This window comes from Pollicipes pollicipes, unplaced genomic scaffold (genome assembly GCF_011947565.3).
Source record: "Pollicipes pollicipes isolate AB1234 unplaced genomic scaffold, Ppol_2.1 Scaffold_6686;HRSCAF=7923_pilon_pilon_pilon, whole genome shotgun sequence".
Lineage (NCBI taxonomy): Eukaryota > Metazoa > Arthropoda > Thecostraca > Pollicipedomorpha > Pollicipedidae > Pollicipes > Pollicipes pollicipes.
The window spans coordinates 17,151,052-17,169,479 of record NW_023596921.1 but is presented as its reverse complement, the minus strand read 5'-3'; the positions used below and the strand labels follow the sequence as shown (position 1 = coordinate 17,169,479).

Here is an 18,428-nt window from a genome sequence, read left to right as displayed (position 1 = left end):
ATCAGCGACGGTGGCGGCCGCCCCCGTCATCTCCAGCAGAGCCAGCACCGTCGGCATGTCGCTCATATGTCGCGGCCGCCCGAGGCGGGGGGGTTATGGCGCGTCGGCAGCAGGCCTTCAGGCTTCAACCAGCGGCCAGAGGCTTGTCGCCTGTCACCGTGGCTATGACACATCCAATTTACTTTAATGACTTTGTGCGGCCTGTAAGAAATTTAATTAGAGAAACAACGCCCTGTGTCTAAACCTGAATTAATTGTCCGGCGGCCGCGTCGTGAAAACTTCGTAATAATGGCCAGGCGGCCGAGCTGGGACGAGGTGGCAGTGTTGACACAACGCAGACAAGCGCACGTAAAATTGGACGCTTCAGACCACTAAGTACTTGTCTAAGTAATGCAATAACCGGCCGGTTTTTGTTGCTTAGGACGAGGGAAGTTGACGGCTTTGCTCCCAGCCGATTACAGTGAAATCTCACGCAGGCAAGTTGCGCTGCACTGTACTTGGGACACCTTTTTGTCCCCTAAATTTCTAACATTGAAAACTACTCCAATCCAATAATCCAGCATTCAAACGTCGCTCACAAAGTTCGTCGAAACCCGCTCAGCGCCAAGCATGTCCAATGACAGTAAAGCACTGAGCACACCGGGTGCTTCTGGCGGCCATATCAAGTCTCCTTCCCACTGCACAACAAGTCTGCTCCAGAGTTTGCCCGCCGCCGCGTCCCGCTGGTCTCCAGAGACCGCAAGACATGCGCCAGAGATCCCTCCTCATCTGTGGCCGCGACAGGGCAGTCGGCTCCCACCCCGCTCCGTCGCCCACTCCGGCTGCGACAGGACAGTCTGTCTCCCACCCTCTCCCCCTCCGCCGCCCACCGCGGCCGCGGCAGGGCAGTCGGTTTCCCACCCCCTCCGCCGCCCACCGTAGCCGCGACAGGACAGTCGATCTCCCACCCCTCCCCCTCCACCGCCCACTGCGGCTGCGACGGGGTAGTCGGTCTCCCACCTCCTCCCACCCCTTCCGCCGCCCACCGCGCCGCGACAGGGCAGTCGGTCTCCCACCTCCTCCGCCGCCCACCGCAGCCGCGACAGGGCAGTCGGTCTCCCACCCCCTCCCTCCTCCGCCGCCCACCGCGGCCGCGACAGGGCAGTCGGTCTCCTAAGGCCGGCCTCTGCTCACCTGAGATAGTCGCGCCGACAGAGGATCAGATTGGCCTTCTCGTAGAGCGTGGAGCCAACCTCGCCGAGCCGGCAGTCGCAGGCGCCGCACTTGAGGCAGTCCTCGTGCCAGAACTTGTTGACCGCCTTGAGCAGGTAGCGGTCGGTGATGGCCGTGCCGCAGCCAGCGCACGACTGGGCCGGCGACGTGTTCGCGCCGCTGCCGCCCACCTCCGGCTTCTTTCGGTCTGCGGGCGGAGTTGACCTGGGGTCAGGGCAAGTCACGTGTGGGCCGCGGGCAAGACTCCAGCCTGGTGTCACTCACAGCCCTGGAAACTGGAGACGAATGTGTAAGGAAGCGAGACCAGCTTCACGACATCGCTGGGGAAACACCCGATAAATCGGCAGCGTCCTCAGCGTTGCCCAGTAGCGTCCTCAGCGGCACTAGTCATCCCGGAGAGTCCGCACAGATGCCAGTCAGACACTGCACATGGACGGTCTCATCCGGGTGCAGATACCCTCGTCCACGTACAGTTATATATGACTGCGTGCAGCATGTGCGGCCTGTCGGAGGTCTCCTTCAGTAAAGCAGACTCCACCATCGTTTGGCGAACTGTACAGCTACATGAGGACTGACAGCACTGGTGCACAAGGACTGACTGCCAAGCTGCATGAGAACGCTTGCGTCACGATGATAGCAGCCCCCATCCAGAAGAGGATCAATATTCTCATGGACAGCCACCAGCAGTCGCAGTCAGCGGCGCAGTTCGCTGTGTCCTTGTGCCCTCATCTAGCGGCTCTTCATCACTCAAAGGGGGAGGGGTGGAGGGACATGAGGCACAACTGCAGTCCTCCTGGATATCCCACGCTCCTCCCCGCGGTGAGTGAGCTCATCAGCACCGGTGCTTGTCCCATCGGAGCCGACCGACGGTCAGTGCGCGGTCGGAACCGACCGAGCGGCGCATGGAAGGTCAGAACGAGATCAGGGACCATACTGGAGCGCGCAAGACTAAGACCGAGACCGGAGCAGCTGTTCCCCAGCGAAAGTCACCTGTGCCACCGGGTAACCTCCCACCCACCCACCCTACCGGGCGCCACCGCCGGCTGACGGTCAGCTGACGACAGGCAACTGACGCCTTCTGACGCTGGATGACTGACATCAGACGACTGATGTTCGCTAACGCCAGACGGCTGACGCCCGCTGACGTCACACGACTGACGCCCAATGATGCCAGACGACTGACGTCCACTGACACCAGACGACTGACGCTGGACGACTGACGCCCACTGATGCGGGACGACTGACGTCCACTGACGTTAGACGACTGATATCCACTGACACTTGACCACTGACGTCCACTGACGTTGGACTCCTGACGCTGGACGACTGTTATCCACTGACACTTGACCACTGACGTCCACTGACGCCGCCCCGCAAAACAGTGCCGGCTCATTAGACGGCGGCGGCAGTCGCGTAATGAGACGCCAGGCGCGTCGCGCCGCGTCGCGCTCCGGGCCCCTCCCCCAGTGGCGGGGGGGGGGGGGGGGGGCGGAGAGGGGAGGGAGGCAGCGGGACGGCGGGATGCGGGCGTCGCTGATTGGCTTCCCGTGCTGTATTTGTTCAGTATCGTCGTGTGACCATGCGGGATGCGCCGGCGGTGGCGGCGCCCGAGAGATGAAATACAAACAGAGCCGGCGCCGCGCCTTTGTCGCGGCGCCGGCGCAGTCCGAAGCCGACACCGAGGATCGTCTGAGGCCCCCGACCAGCGCAGCCGGTGGTGGAGACGGCGCCGATGAGGAACGGAGGCAGCGTGGCCGAACGGACCGACGGGCAAGGAAGACAGTAATGGAAGGGAGTGACCGCCGGAAAAGCGTCGTGACGGTAATGCTTCATGAACAGCGGAGGGCTTGCTCACGGCTCAGTAAACGAGAGATCCATGGCAGTCCTCAGGTCCTTGGCAGGTTGGTGGCTCTGGAACTGAGCGCCATTCGATGATCAGCGTGCCTAACACGATTCTGGAGAGTCACTGAGTAAGCCCATTCTGATGATGGACTGGCGACCTCCCGCCACAGGCTCCGTCGAGTGGAAGTGCCCTCCGCTGCGCCAACTCTTCCGAAAAGCTCATCCAAAAACGTAATTAGTCGACCGAAATTTATTGCCGACCAATCTGGAGTTAAATCGTTATTAAATTAAAACACAGTCGTGCCAACCGCCGGCCACGTAGCATTTTATTTTCCGCATAAATCAGCGAGCTACCGGAATTAAGTACACCGCCGGCGATGTAATTCATTAGCGGCCGGCCGCCCGGCGGTTCCGGTCGACCGCAGCCGCAGTAAAATTCATAGAGCTAATGGCCGCCGGCCAGCCGGCTCGCACGCCAGCGGCCCAGCCCCGCCAGGCTTTGTCGACTGATGGCCGGAAAATTGGCGTTAAATTGTTATCGATGCGTTTGTAATGGATTATTCCAATCGGTGTGGTGCGTGCGCGCGCCCGACCGGCGCCCCTCGTTATCGTGCCGTGCCTGTCCTCGTTCCCGTGCCAGTCTCCAGTCCCCAGTCCCTTGTCCCCGGTCCCCTGTCCACAGTTCCAGTCCCAGTCCCAGTCCCAGTCCCAGTCCCAGTCCTCATCCTCGTCCCGTGCGCGCGTGTGTGCGTGCGTGCGTGCGTCCGTGCGTCCGTGCGCGCGGGCGGGCGTGCGCACGGTGCGCGTCAGCAGCGGCGGCGGCGGCGCAGGGTGTCGGCCGGCCGACACCTGCCCTGACAGAACCGTGCGCCCTCAGCGCCGCCCGCGGGGTACCGCTCGGCGCCCGCTCCCACGCCATGTCGCCGCCAGGCGTGCGTCGGACGCGACGCGCGGTGTCGACGGGCGCGCGCCGCACACTGCGACCCTCGGCGTCGGAGTTTCGAAGACAATCAGCCCGACGCAGTCGCGCAAAAAACCGCCGGCGCCGGAAATCCATCCCGGCCGGACAAAAAGACCATTAAACACTCGTCACATTTCTCAAATAATGGCACAACATCCCGGTTTCATTTGGCTAACAGTGGGCGTTTGATTGGACGAGCAGTCGGGACGACTGATTGGACGTCGGCTTGCAGGCCGGCGCGACTGATTGGTCGGCCAGTCTGGCCGCCGGCGTGACCGCGACGCTGTGGCCCGGCTCGACGGGGTGCGGCGACGACTGATCGCCCTACGAGCCGACGCCGGCCGGCCAGCGGCGCGTTCGACGACTAGGCGCGGCTAAATGAGGCCGGCGCTCGCCGACTGAAGCGACCGCTCCTAAATCAGGGCGGCCACTCAGTCTGGAGGCCCCGCGATGCAAGACCAATCATGATCGCCGCCGCATCGAACGACGCATTCAACGGCCGTGGTTATTAGTGTGCACCATCCCACGCCAGTCGCCACCACGGAGCCAGTACCGACTAACAAACCGGCTGCTGAACCACAGGCCGAGGTTAGAACATTGGGCTGTTGGTTTACATGCAAACAAATGACTCGGGGACCGCGAGAGGTGAGACGGCCTTCACATACTAATTTGATGGCGTGCTTGTTCAATGGGGCGCGAAGGTATGATCCCGGCCGCGTAATGACCCGAATTTCCCAAACAGTCAAACTGACGGGAGACTGGCAGGGCACGAGGTTCGGTGCTAGCATTGGACTGTGACGTTCTCCGCCCCTAATATCTCTGTTCAAGGTAGTACGCCTTGCTACAGGTGAAACAGATCAGGCCAAAGACAGCTCGCCTGGGTGCCGATTCGCCACATTTCCGATCTCGAGCGTCACACGAGGGTCACAGACAGCACATTCCACGCCAGACGTCCCAGCAAGGATGTCAGGGGTGACAAGTTGGCTCAAACTGTCAGAATGCGAGTGGCAATCTGGTCAGGCCAGCTGGTCATATACATCGCAATCCACATCAACAGAATCGCATTGAGTCCCAGAAAAGCGGCCAACACTACAACACATTTGCCGCCCAATTTTCGCGACTGCTGCGTCCGGTGGATCACCTGCACGTGCGTCGCGCGCCGGTGCCCACCCAAGCTCCGCCTACTGACCGTGACTGTCAGCTGGCCTCTCCGGCTCCAGGCGGGTCGCCAGCACGACCGGCGCGCTGCCCTCGGTCAGCATTGGCGGCCTCTGCCAGCTGCGTCCTCCCGCACACCCACAGCCCCTCACGCCACAGAACCGACTGCCGGCTGGCCGGCCGGCCGGCCGGATGCCCGCCACAACGGCAGAGACATCTAGCGGCGCGATGGGACAATGCTCCCCGGCGCGGATAGAAAGGGGGGGGGGGGTCGTAGCCGGGGACAGAGTCCTGCAGCGGAGGAGGGCCCGCGATGAAGTCGTGTCACCGAGTCGTGGGGGTCTGTCATATTTCAACCAGTCCGTGGTACGAGGTTGGACAGACCGAGGGGACGCTCCGACCGGGAACAAATACAGCCGAGTCGCGGGGCAAATGACTACGGAGCGCAAAAGGCTGACACGCAAAAGGTAGATCGTTTGTGCATATCTGATTCAGCAGCGTGTGGAAACGATGGCGATGCACGACACTGGAAATGTTGGAAATTAACACGGCGAACCCTGCACGTACGCTGAGCTACATTAATCGGCTGTACGGGCCACGAGTGTCGATTTGTATTCTTTTGTGAGGGTCCCGGCCCCCCCCCCCCCCCCACAGTAGCGCAGGCAGGGGGACACAGGGGGCAACGTGCCTCACACGATGGGGGGGATGTGCCCCCTGTGATAAAAGGCCCGAAAAGCCAGCTAGAGGTCTCATCCCGGGGCGCGGGCCCACCGGGCCGGCCACTCCAATGCCAGCCAGAGGGCCCTGCGTGCTGATCAGAGGCCTACTCAGTCGAGATGGGCCTATATTCCGGTCAGAGTCCACCAGTAACGTGCAGTCGGCCCTGCGGCGGCATGGGTCTGAGGGCCTATTTTTCAAAGCAGGGACGAAGCCGAAGCTAGCGATTTATATTACTCGGGGCCCCACAGAGCCTGACAAGGGCCCTGTGTTGTCAAGGGGTCCTAAGTCGCCCAGAGGCAGTGTTCGAGGAGACTCCAAGCGCCTAGACGGCCCACCGGGTCCGACGATCAAGGACCCGATTGGAGGGTCTAAAGTCATAAAAGGCTGGTCGGAGCCGCATTCGGGGGACCCGACCTGCGCAGACGGACCATCAAATAGCGGTCAGAGGGACCCATGCGCCGATCGGTGACCTCCTGAGTCGATATGGGGCTATATGTCGGTCAGGTACCGCCGTACCACATAGGCGACTCCGTGTCAGTATGGGCCTGAGGACCTACTTCCCAACAAGCTATAAAACCGGGGCCAGCAATTTACACTGGTCTGGCGCCTTGCATCTGTCAGAGACCCACAGCGCGTAACGGAGGGCCCTGTGCTCGCAAGGGCCCTGAGCCGACCAAGGGAAGTGTTCGATGAGGCGCGAAAAGGGGCCCGGGCGGCCCACTGGAAACGACGACCAAAGGCCCGGTTGGAGTGCATTAGGTCCCGAAAGACTGGCTGTAGGTCACAAAACGAAACGCGGCCCTTAAGGTCGTGACCTGACATATCACTCAGAGGTTCTCTTGCACCGGTCGAGGAACTCCTGAGACAATGCAGGTGTCTAAGTCGGTCAGAGACCACGAACGCCTAACAGTCGGCCCCACGTCCGTCTGAGCCGTTGAGATTCATTCCCCGAGCAGAAACGAGGCCGGGTTCCGCGATTTTCAATGTGCGGGGTCCCTGGCGCAACCCGAGGGACCACGATGTTGAGCAGGGGTCCTGTGGCGGCAAGCGACTCCGAGTCGGAGCGGTGTTGGAGGAGGCCCAAAGCGGGCCCAAAGGGTTTCTCGAGACCAAAGATCAAGGCCCCTACGGGATGACTGAAGGGTCCGAAGGGCTGGCTGTAGGTCACAATAAGGACCCTCGCCCATAGGGCCGTGATCTCAAATGTCAGTAAGATGATCTTTTGCACCGACAGAGACCCCTGGCACAGAGCGTCCCTCTATTTCGGCCATAGACCACGAACAATGAACTGAGTGTCTAACAAGGCACTGTGGTCCCTCTGTGTCAACAAGGGACCTTGAATCGACCAGGAGAAGGTTTGCTTAACAGGGACGGGGACGGTAGCCAAATGGCAGAGGGTCTCTAGCGTTGGTCGGGACCCTCTAACAATTGAAGGAAACGCAAGAGCTTACGATGAATGCTCGCAATGAGGCAATAGAAGAGTCCTGTGCCAGTCCGGGCCACAGTACTTAACGGTGGGCTCTCCATCCATACTCCAGCGACCGCATGTGGCGAGCAGGGATGTTGTTGCGTTAATGACAGTTGACGCGTCCATCCGGGGTCAACTGCGCGGGTCAGAAGGTCTCCCGCGTCAGGGAGCGGACCAATGTGATGTGGTGTATCCCCTGAGGGCCTCCGAATCGGTCAGGGGATGCCGCCCGTGTCGCCAGAATGACGGCCGGAAAACACACCGCGGTGGGACAGAATGGCCTCTCAGCCCTCGACCGGGAACAACAATGTGCCCCATTGTGTTGTACTCATAGGGGCCACTTGACCGGAAAGAAATAAGGTGTATCATCAGTGTTGAATGATGTGGGTCGGAATGAGTTCAAAACGTACATTGTTATCCTTGTTTCCCTGAGAACGTTCATTATTTTGCGAAATCGAGTAGTGAAAAAAACCATAGAAAGTTTTGATGCTGCGCGCCGGGTTCCAATAGTGTAGGGGTTAACGCGCCTGCGTTAACCGCTGCGCGTCTGTGAAACCACAGGTACGGGGTTCGATTCTCCGCAGTGCCCGCCATGGTAAGAGGCTGGCGATGCAGTAAAGCCCCAGCAGCTGAGTGCGTCATAAAGCCCCAATGACACGCCCGTAATCTCGGGGCGCAAGGACAGCGATGGCTTGGGTTGCAGCTTTCGCAAAACCAAACGGCGTTGGCCGCTGCAAGTAACGCTAGGAGGCGGGCGCCGAGCGTGCTGCAATGACCATCGTAAAATAATGTTTTTGAATGCCTTTCAAAATCAATTCGTGCAGCCCGAAGATTACCGTCGGCGAATCTTCTTTCGCAGCTTTGAGATTGTCCTCTGGACAGATAAAAAGCTACAACGATACGGAAAATAGAGATTTTGCCATACTCTTCCAGCTCCATCAGCAGATGCCAGCATCACTTTGCGGTGCTGTACAGATCAATGCGTTACTTTCAACGACAAAAAAACGCACAGGTGAAATATACGCCCGGAATATCTCTATATGTACGATTCGGTGTCCAAAACCGTTGAGAGGTACTTCTTTCAGAAGCGCCACCATTTTCGTCCACCTGTTGGCCACAGCCTAATGTTAGCTGCGTAAAATAATTTGTGCCAGTAATCAATTCCGACCGAATGTTAACCAAACCCAGACGAGCATGGCTTGGCCATGTTAATACATAGTATTGACAAATGTTGATCTTCAATCTACATTCGCGGAATCTTTGCTATCTCTGTACAACCCAGAGAAAAATTTTGACAGAATTTCTGAGTTTTCTCCTTTTGAGAGGGTCACTACACCATTGTGAATGAAGAGCACCGGGGATTTATTTCATGCGGTCATTACACGCATGGGTTTATCAGTTGATTCAATGAAACTTGAGACAGAATTGTTTTCGCGGTAGCGTCTCGCCGATATTTCAGTTATGGAACGTAAAGATGTAGCATACATGTACATATATATATATATATATATATATATATATATATATATATAAGAAAACATGCCTTAAACAACAAATGGCCATATCCAGCGATTTTTGGTCGGGCCTTTTACTATAAGGGACCCTTTGTCAATCCTGCGTCACCTTGGCAAGGCTTTGGCTGCGCCTCTGCCCCCCCCCCCCCCGCCATATTGGCGTGGGCCCCCAATGTTTTTGGCTAGAATGCTAAAAAAGGTAGGTAAAAGATGACCATAACAGAAATACTATCCTATTTGGTCTTCCTGCGCAGTGGTTTTTCGCACTGCTCTCATAACAAAAAGTCATGGTTGCTCTCAACAAATGATACAAATGGCAACAGCTGAGTGGATAAACGACGCAATAACCTTCACATACCTAGGGCCATAAAACACGCAACAGTGTGTAAGTTTAAAGTGAAAAGCTCTGGATTATGGGAATGACTTAAGTCCTTCGTGGCTAAACCCGTCCCCGTTTCCCATAGCCAAAATGTGTGCCGCCTCCCATGACCGCCAAGGAGGAGCCCATCGGTGCTCTAAAGTGGCCTCTAGAGGGGCGCCTTCACGTGCCCATCAGAAAAGACGCGTGCGTACAGGGCCTGCTCCCTGGATCCAACCATGCATGATTTATATACTGCTTAAATCAAAGACTTTTATAAGTTATACAAAGATTTAAAAAATATATAACGTTTAATCAAAACAAAATGGACAAAACCCGATGAAAAAACGGGGGGGGGGGGGGGGGGGGTTGTCGGGCTTTTGGTTCGCCCTCCCCCCTCAATAACCTAAAAGTGTCACCACCGGTACAGACGGTGCGCGTTTTTTATAAATGCATGGTGGGATGAGTGGATGAGGGCGCACGTCTGGCATGAATACCTGGCTAAATGAGGATCCGCGTCTTGCACTAATGCCTGGGTGGATGACGACGCGCGTCTTGTATCAATGCATGGCTAAATGAGGACGTACGTCTTGTATTAATGCCCGTTTGGATGAGGACGAACGTCTTGAATCAACGCCTGGCTGGACGAGAACGAAGAGCACGGCATCACGTTACGTCCTGACACGCGCCCGGGTGGCCGGCTAAATACCCTTCGCTCGGGTGGGGGGTCATATTGACCCCTTGAGATCTCGGGAACTAAGAGAGCTAGAAACACCAAATTTACAGGGTGTGTTGACCTGTACGTAAAATCACTTAGGTCAAAGCTTAAGGTTTCTAGGTCATAACCTTCGGGTCAAATAAGATCAAAGAAGGTAAAATTCCAGGTTGGTCTCCAAAGTGCCCCCAGAACCTAGATAACTGTTTCTAAGCAAAAGGTCACATGATCAGTTAAGGTCAGTGGCCTTTTTTGACCTCTTGAAGGTCATGGCGACCAAAATCATACAGACTGCTCTGAGTTTTGCATTTGAATAAGCGACAAAGATTATGCTAGGCGGCATGTTTCTAAAAACAAAATGTTGACCTGGGTCATTTTAGGTCAATGACCTATTCTGACCTGTAAGAAGTCCATGAAAGATATATGGTACGGTTCCTGCCCGATAAATTCGCCATGATCACCAGAAACTATCCCGTACAGCGAGCCCTAGAGTAATAAAACAGTCTGGTTTCGACCGTGGTCTCACTTTATATCTGACCTTAGGTCAACGCAATTTGCTCATTCAATATTTATGTTGCCTAAGGAAGCATCCCAGAGATGTATAGCTTCGCCTAACACGCCGTTGTTGCGCCAGATTAAAAGATTACCTTGAAATAGAATTCGCAGAAACCATGGCCTGATTTTGACTTGCCATAGGTCAGCGACCTTACAAGGTACATCCAAATTTGTTACGCTAACGATCCACTATTCAGTGATCTACCGCTGTGCAAAATTTGGTGCGGCTACGCGGCGCCGTTCGAAACTATTCTGGAAAAACCTTCGGGCGGTCAATTTGACCCCCTCCCACCCGAGCGCGTGTTAAAGCGCGCTATGAAATGTGTGAAGAAGTCTCTACTGTGATGTCATATCGCGAGCGATCATGCCCTTCTCCCATGGCGTCAACATCGCGAGGTGATCATGCCCCTCTACTGAGACGTCATAATCGCGGGGTGATCATGGGCCCTCTCCGCGGAGCCATACCGCGAGGGGATCATGCCCTTCAACCGTGTTGTCGTATCGCGGGGTGACCATGCCCTTCAACCGTGTTGTCATATCGCGGGGTGATCATGGCCCCTCCCATGGCGTCACACTGCGGGGTGATCATGCCCTCTACCGCGGAGCCATATCACGGGGTGGGCATGCCCCTCTACCGCGGAGCCATACCGCGAGGTGATCATGCCCTTCAACCGTGTTGTCATATCGCGGTGTGATCATGGCCCACTACCGCGGCGCGTCCATTACCGCTGCAGCTGGCCACTTTATCCCGCCCTGATTTGCGTGCCGATATAAGCCACTCAATAGAGCAATTTGGGACGGTTGCAAATGGGTCCTGACAATGGCTATCGACAGCTTCAAAGCAAACCTTGGCCAGGAAAGAACGACATCATTATCTATGGGACGTGCCGCCACTCATAGTTACATTTTCAGACGTGAGTCATGACAGCTGGTCAAGAAATTGTACGGGTTGTATTGTCAAATAAAAAGCGCTATTAAAGGAAGACAAATGCATCAAGCAGCCGATCATCTCGGCCCCCTGGCTTTACGATGAGGTTGGTGGGACACACCGGCTGCATCGCAAAGCCACCGCGAGTTGATTTGCCCGCGGTGATATCCTGCTGCCACCAATGCGTTTGGGGGGCTCTCGTATGCCAGAAATCAGTCCAATAAACACACCACACGCCTGGTGGTGGCCCTTTAGATAACGCTTTGTGCGATGGCACGTAGCCGACGACCCACTTAACCGCAGTCATGAACTTGGGGCCTACCGAGCTACGATGGTGGTCCGCTGAATCAGAACGCCCAGGGCTAAATAAGCACACCCTGTGCTAAATAAGCATATCTCACGACGACGTCTGCACGACTTACCTGGCGACTGAACTTGCTTTATGAAGCTGGATTTCGGTTCGGACCATCTGGCTGCCCATTTGGGAGTGAATCATCATTGGGTTAAAGGGTTGAAATCATTCATTAGGCCAATGGGTCTAGACCGGTCCCAAAGCATACGCCTTATTCTTGGATATTGCACACTGAACCAGGCTGGCTAGGCTGGGCCCATCCTCTTCTCCACAGTCTTTCAGGCTGGCTCTATCTCCTCCTCCACAGTCGGTCTGGCCGACCCCATCCTCTCCTCCACAGTCGGTCAAGCTGGTCCCATCCTCTCCTCCACAGTCGGTCAAGCCGACCCCATCCTCTCCTCCACAGTCGGTCAAGCTGGTCCCATCCTCTCCTCCACAGTCGGTCTGGCCGACCCCATCCTCCCCTCCACAGTCGGTCTGGCCGACCCCATCCTCTCCTCCACATTCGGTCAAGCTGGTCCCATCCTCTCCTCCACAGTCGGTCTGGCCGACCCCATCCTCTCCTCCACAGTCGGTCTGGCCGACCCCATCCTCTCCTCCACAGTCGGTCTGGCCGACCCCATCCTCTCCTCTACAGTCGGTCTGGCCGACCCCATCCTCTCCTCCACAGGCGGTCAGGCCGACCCCATCCTCTCCTCCACATTCGGTCTGGCCGACCCCATCCTCTCCTCTACAGTCGGTCTGGCCGACCCCATCCTCTCCTCCACATTCGGATTCGGTCAAGCTGGTCCCATCCTCTCCTCCACAGTCGGTCTGGCCGACCCCATCCTCTCCTCCACAGTCGGTCTGGCCGACCCCATCCTCCCCTCCACAGTCGGTCTGGCCGACCCCATCCTCTCCTCCACAGTCGGTCTGGCCGACCCCATCCTCTCCTCCACAGTCGGTCAAGCTGGTCCCATGCTCTCCCCCACCGGCGGTCAGACCGACCCCATCCTCTCCTCTGCACTCGGTGAGCCGAGCTACCCTACGTCGATGCTGCGTCCGCCGGCCGTCACCTCAATGCTCAATTAAAATGCCCCGCTAATTGGCGAGCGATGGCGGCGATAGAGGCCGGCCAGGAGCGCCGACCCGGCCCGGCCCGGCCCGGTCCGGCCGGAGGCGGGAGCACCGCGCAGCACGGCCCTCCGCCGCCCTCTGATTGCATGTAAGCGGCCTGGCACGCGCCGCAGAGCGCCCCGTTCCCTTTAATTGGCGATAGTGACGTGTAGCGTATGCTAAGATGCGGCCATCAGATAGCAGCGAGCGGTCGAATTGATGGGAATTGAGCCGGACAATTTCGCTTCGAATATCGCTCTGCCAAGTCACCGCCGGCCGGCCAATAATTTACACAGTGCCGCCGGGGTGCGCAATTCAATTAAACCTCTTGACATGCCCGTCTCGTCCGTCATCTCTGCATGAAAATCGCGCGGCTGAGATTTGTCGGCCGGATTGGGCCGGCGCGAGATTGTCGGCCGAGTTGGGCCGGTGGAGATTCGTCGGCCGAGTTGGGCCGGCGCGAGGTTGTCGGCCGAGTTGGGCCGGCGCGAGATTGTCGGCCGAGTTCGGCCGGCGGAGATTTGTCAGCCGAGTTGGGCCGGCGCGAGGTTGTCGGCCGAGTTGGGCCGGCGCGAGATTGTCGGCCGAGTTCGGCCGGCGCGAGATTGTCGGCCGAGTTCGGCCGGCGCGAGATTGTCGGCCGAGTTGGGCCGGCTGAGATTTGCCGGCCGGATTGTGCCGGCGCGAGATTGTCGGCCGAGTTGGGCCGGAGATTTGTCGGCCGAGTTGGACGGGCGCGAGATTGTCGGCTGAGTTGGGCCGGCGGAGATTTGTCGGCCGAGTTGGGCCGGCGCGAGGTTGTCGGCCGAGTTGGGCCGGCGGAGATTTGTCGGCCGAGTTGGGGCGGCGCGAGGTTGTCGGCCGAGTTGGGCTGGCGGAGATTTTCCGGCCGAGTTGGGGCGGCGCGAGATTGTCGGCCGAGTTGGGCCCGCGCGAGATTGTCGGCCGAGTTGGGCCGGCGCGGAATTGTCGGCCGAGTTGGGCCGGCGCGAGATCGCAGGCTGGCGCACCGGCGGCCGCCAAAGTGGCGGATCGGAGCGTGACGGCCGCCAGAGAGCCCGGCAATCGGCTGCTGCCATCGCGCCCGGACGCGACGTGACTTGCACCGACGCGCCGCCGGGCGGACCGGACACAGCGACGCCTCTCCCATGGCGCTAACAAGCGCCGGCCGGCGATACCTTCAGGTGGACGCTCCGGCGCTAGGGACAGTCTAGCGCCGCTTTAAGAGACAACGAGGTGTTCAGTGTTCCCCGCGCTGGTCGTGACAGGTGACCGCCGAGCCAGCCGGGCTGTGTTCACTTCACTCACAAAGAGCGGTTTCCACCGCCGCTCCCCTTCCTCCCCCTCACCCCCCCCCCCCTCCTCCCCTCCAAGTCAACAAATGTGTCTACCTAACCTGCAACCCAGCTCAGTCGGCTGCGGTCTCCAACTAACCGACGCCCCCGCCAATGTACCTTCGATGGCCCGTAGTACCCCAGCAGCCAGGATGTCCCCAACCTTACCCGTGGCCGGGCGGGGTGGCGGCCGGCCGGCCCCCTTCGGTGCATGACCCGTGTCCCGGCCTGGCGGCAGCGGCCGACCCCTGTCGGCGAGTGACCCGTACCCCGGCCTGGGCGGCAGCCGGCCAGGCCCCCTGTCGGCGAGTGACCCGTGACCCCGGCCTGGGCGGCAGCCGGCCAGCCCCCTGTCGGCGAGTGACCCGTGCCCCGGCTGGGCGGCAGTCGGCCAGGCCCCCTGTCGGCGAGTGACCCGTACCCCGGCCTGGGCGGCAGCCGGCCGGCCCCCTGTCGGCGATTGACTCGCACCGCGGCCTGGGCGGCGGCCGGCCGGCCCCCTGTCGGCGGGGAGGCCAGCGACGGACAGGGGACGGCCGCCAGCCGGCGTCATCATTAGAGCCGGCCGCCGCTGTTGTCGCCGCCTGGAGCCGCTAATGGTCCATCCGGCCATTATTGAGGCGTAATGAGGTGCAAAATGTGCACAATACCCAGCACAGGGCGGCGGCCGTGGCTGATAGCGGGCCGAGGGCCGGTACCCGGGCCACAAGGAATCAGGGTGGGGCTCATCCCACCAAAACCTCCAGGATGATGGCGCTACACAGTAAATTGGCGTGCACCAGCTCAACATGTATGTCTGCGGGACAAGACCTTGTCCACAAAACAGACTATCGATCCCCAGAATAGGCTATCACCCATGGCAGCCGTCACCTGTCCGCGCCACCTGCTGCAACAGAGGAGCCGCCGCGTTCGCACAAGCCATGAATCAATGGTGTCGATGCCTCATAACATTAAATAAGGCTAAGTAAGCAGCAATTTCAGCGCTGCCAGTGCTTGCCAGCTTCCCCCCGCCATCGCGCACGGCGCCGGCTAAGGCTGCCACGACCACGCTCAATTCACAGCAGCCGCCCCAATAGAGTACCTAGACATGTAATCTGGCCGGCGGCGGCCGGCGACCGGCCCGCTGGGCACCATCGATAGTCGCACCTCCGTCGCGCGCCAGCTCGTTCCGGGCGCGTCCGATCGGCAGTCGGCTGTTTTCTGACGCGGCCGGCTGCGGCGGCCGATCAAAAATGGATCTGCCGCGCGGCGCCCGGCCGCCCGCGCGCGCCGCAACCGGCCATTGGAGGCGCCGTAACAGCCGCCGGCGCGAGCCGTAACAGCCGCCGGCGCGGGCCGCACCGCGCCGGCCCACCTGTCGGCGCCGCTCGTCCGTTTCAATTACGGCGCGGCGGCGACGATCGGCGCGCCCCAGCCGCGCGCCGCTGTTTGTTCTCGCAGCGCCGCGAACGGGCCGGGGGTGCTGAGACGGCCGGATCGAGGGCATGGACGAACCTGACGCCCGCGTGGCTGCGTGGGCCTCTGCACCGGGCCCTGGCGTCCGCGCCGACGTGGTCCGCCGGGCCATGTCGGCGTAGACGCCCTGGGTCCGGTACGGCCATGTGTGTGAGTCAGGCTGGGCAATGTTGACAAGTAGCGCAGTGTAGCAGTGACCTGCTGCCGACTGTGCAGCAGGCGCTGGGACGCAGGACTATGCGGGAGGACCGGTGCCGCTCTCAGTTGGTCTCATCGACGCCCGGCATCCTGGGCCGACCTCATAATGTTTGAGCCAATCCCATCACTGTCCCGATTTGATATTACAACAGCGTTGGACTGACCTCATCAATACCATGAGCTTGCCACATCAATAACCTGACCTGACCGACCTATTCACTACCCTGGGCTGAGCACACAAACCGGCCGCCACGCAGCGCCACCTAAGCCGGCCGGGGAACGCCACGGCGGCGCCTCAAAGTGCAGGGCTTCCGGGAACGGTAGCGGCGACGCTCGCGGGGGCGCACCACCGCAATGCCGGCCGGGCCGTACTGCACGCCGTGCGGCCGGAAGACGCCCTGACCGACCGACCGACCGACCGACCGACCGACGTACGGCCAGAGGGGAGCGCCGGAGGGGGGGGGGGGCAAGGGCGCGGTCAGGCGGGCCGACCGGGCGACAGGGAGCGCACACCACGCACCACAGCCTGGCGACCGTCCGCCTGCCAGGCGACGCCAGGCTCCTGCACGCTGCCACGCTGCATGCTCAGTGTTGAGTGACTTGGGCTAGTGATGGTCCCAGCCGCGGTTACCGCCCCTGAGTGACTCGAGCTAGTGATGGACACAGCCGCGGTTACCGCCCTGAGTGACTCGGGCTAGTCATGGCCCCAGCCGCGGTTGCCGCCCCTGAGTGACTCGAGCTAGTGATGGACACAGCCGCGGTTACCGCCCCTGAGTGACTCGGGCTAGTCATGGCCCCGCGCCGCAGTTACCGTCCCTGAGTGACTCGGGCTAGTGGTGTCCCCCCCCCCCGCCGCAGTTACCGCCCCTGAGTGACTCGGGCTAGTGGTGGCCCCAGTCGCGGTTGCCGCCCTTGAGTGACTCGGGCTAGTCATGGCCCCAGCCGCGGTTACCGCCCCTGAGTGACTCGAGCTAGTGATGGACACAGCCGTGGTTACCGCCCCTGAGTGACTGGGGCTAGTGATGGCCCCTCCCCCCGCGGTTACCGCCCCGCTGCGCCGCTCAAACTAACTTCGTCCGACCGGCGGCAGGCACTTCGACCCGGTCTTACGCCATGAAACAATGAAAGCCGCACTTCAGCATTTCGACAGCGGGGAACGACTCGACCTCGAGTAGCCGCGGGGCCGAGTGGCAGCCTTCATTTCCGGCCACGGAGCGTCGCGTTATCACGAGCGCGACGCTGAGGGCGGCGGCGCTCGGCCGACACGGGACGCGTGTGGTGGACCAGTGCGCACCGTTGCGCGCGGTCCTATGGACAGCGCCGCAAGCAGAGCGTGAGCGCTGGCCGCCGATTGAGAACGGCCAATTCCAACGGACGTGTTTCGCGTTGCAGATATGGAAGTCGCCTAATTGACGGCGTTTCTTTGGCCACAAAGGATTCAGAAAGTGCATTCTGAAGCGTATAATAAGCTCTATCGCGGGTGGAATCTGATTAAGGCAAAGTAACAATAGGGCGAATTAAGACATGCCATATACAGTCACACCACAGACCCTCCGTAATTAAAAACTGGATTTCTAATCGCTTCCGTCCAAATTACTTTCACAAAGTGGGTCAAGGCGCGTATGGGGTTTCAGCCTGTACTCGTTTTAGCAATTAGACTCAGAAATGACAATGGCGGACTTATATCAGATATGCTCACCGGGAATACCACCAATTTTGCTGGCACTCCCCTGGCATGTCACCTGCGTAATGAAATGAAAGTCCAGGAATCACCGTTGCTGATGGACACAAAATGGACATGTTCGAAGCACATGCGTTTGCATGCACGCATACATTGAAATTTGCAACCGCCGTCGACGATGCTTGTGTGACCGTAGCGTTAATCCTTTCTTAGAGATCATTTACACCTGCATTCGTCCGATCGCCAACATTTCCTTCTGTCTCCGATCGTTTTGCACTTCCGTTCGTGCGAACATACCCACTTTCTGTCGGTTTCATGGAATGCTCTATACGGAGACCATACCAACCATGCAGCGGTGGGCGTCGGTGAGGAAAAACATGACGTCAGCGTTTGCACTTGAGAAATGTTTGAGCTTTGGTCGTGTGTGGTAAGTGTCCAGCAGGACAGCGAGTGCGTGCTAATTTGATACAGCCTCGTAAAACGCGCATGACAAGCCTGCCAGCTTTCCAAGCTACGAATGTCTTGCGTCTTAAAGGGCGTGCAACGCTTCGAGAGCGTTCAACAGGGCGAGACTTGCGGCTCCCTACGGCTACCAAATCCTGCAAAACAACAGCGGAAGGCACTGTTTTGAAACCGATGCACTAAGAGCATGAAATATAGCAGCCTGCGTCCATCATGTAGGCTGACCTTCCATCACGATGCGAGGGGGGGGGGGGCAAGCAGAGTACCACTGGACAGGATGACATGTTTGAAAAGTGCGGAGAATGATGCATGTTTACTGAAATTGATTACGTGTCAATGAGAGCTAGGCATTACAAGCTTAGGAGCTTGCGGTATGTAACTATGCCGCCCGTTGGAGGTGATAAGCCAACCATTCGAAGG

General features: G+C 59.1%; 1 protein-coding gene across 3 annotated transcripts in view; it reads right to left on the bottom strand.

The window, feature by feature from the left end:
- The window catches only part of LOC119108649 (LIM domain only protein 3), a 32,224-nt gene that overhangs the window by 7,830 nt on the left and 5,966 nt on the right, over positions 1-18,428 (bottom strand). For 2 of the 3 annotated variants that reach the window (XM_037232266.1, XM_037232268.1), the window contains exon 2: positions 1,174-1,399. In XM_037232266.1, the coding sequence (XP_037088161.1) occupies positions 1,174-1,399 (226 nt within the window). Of the gene's footprint in view, positions 1-1,173; positions 1,400-5,204; positions 5,320-18,428 lie in introns of those variants that run through there. The other variant, XM_037232267.1, reaches the window with a different exon arrangement.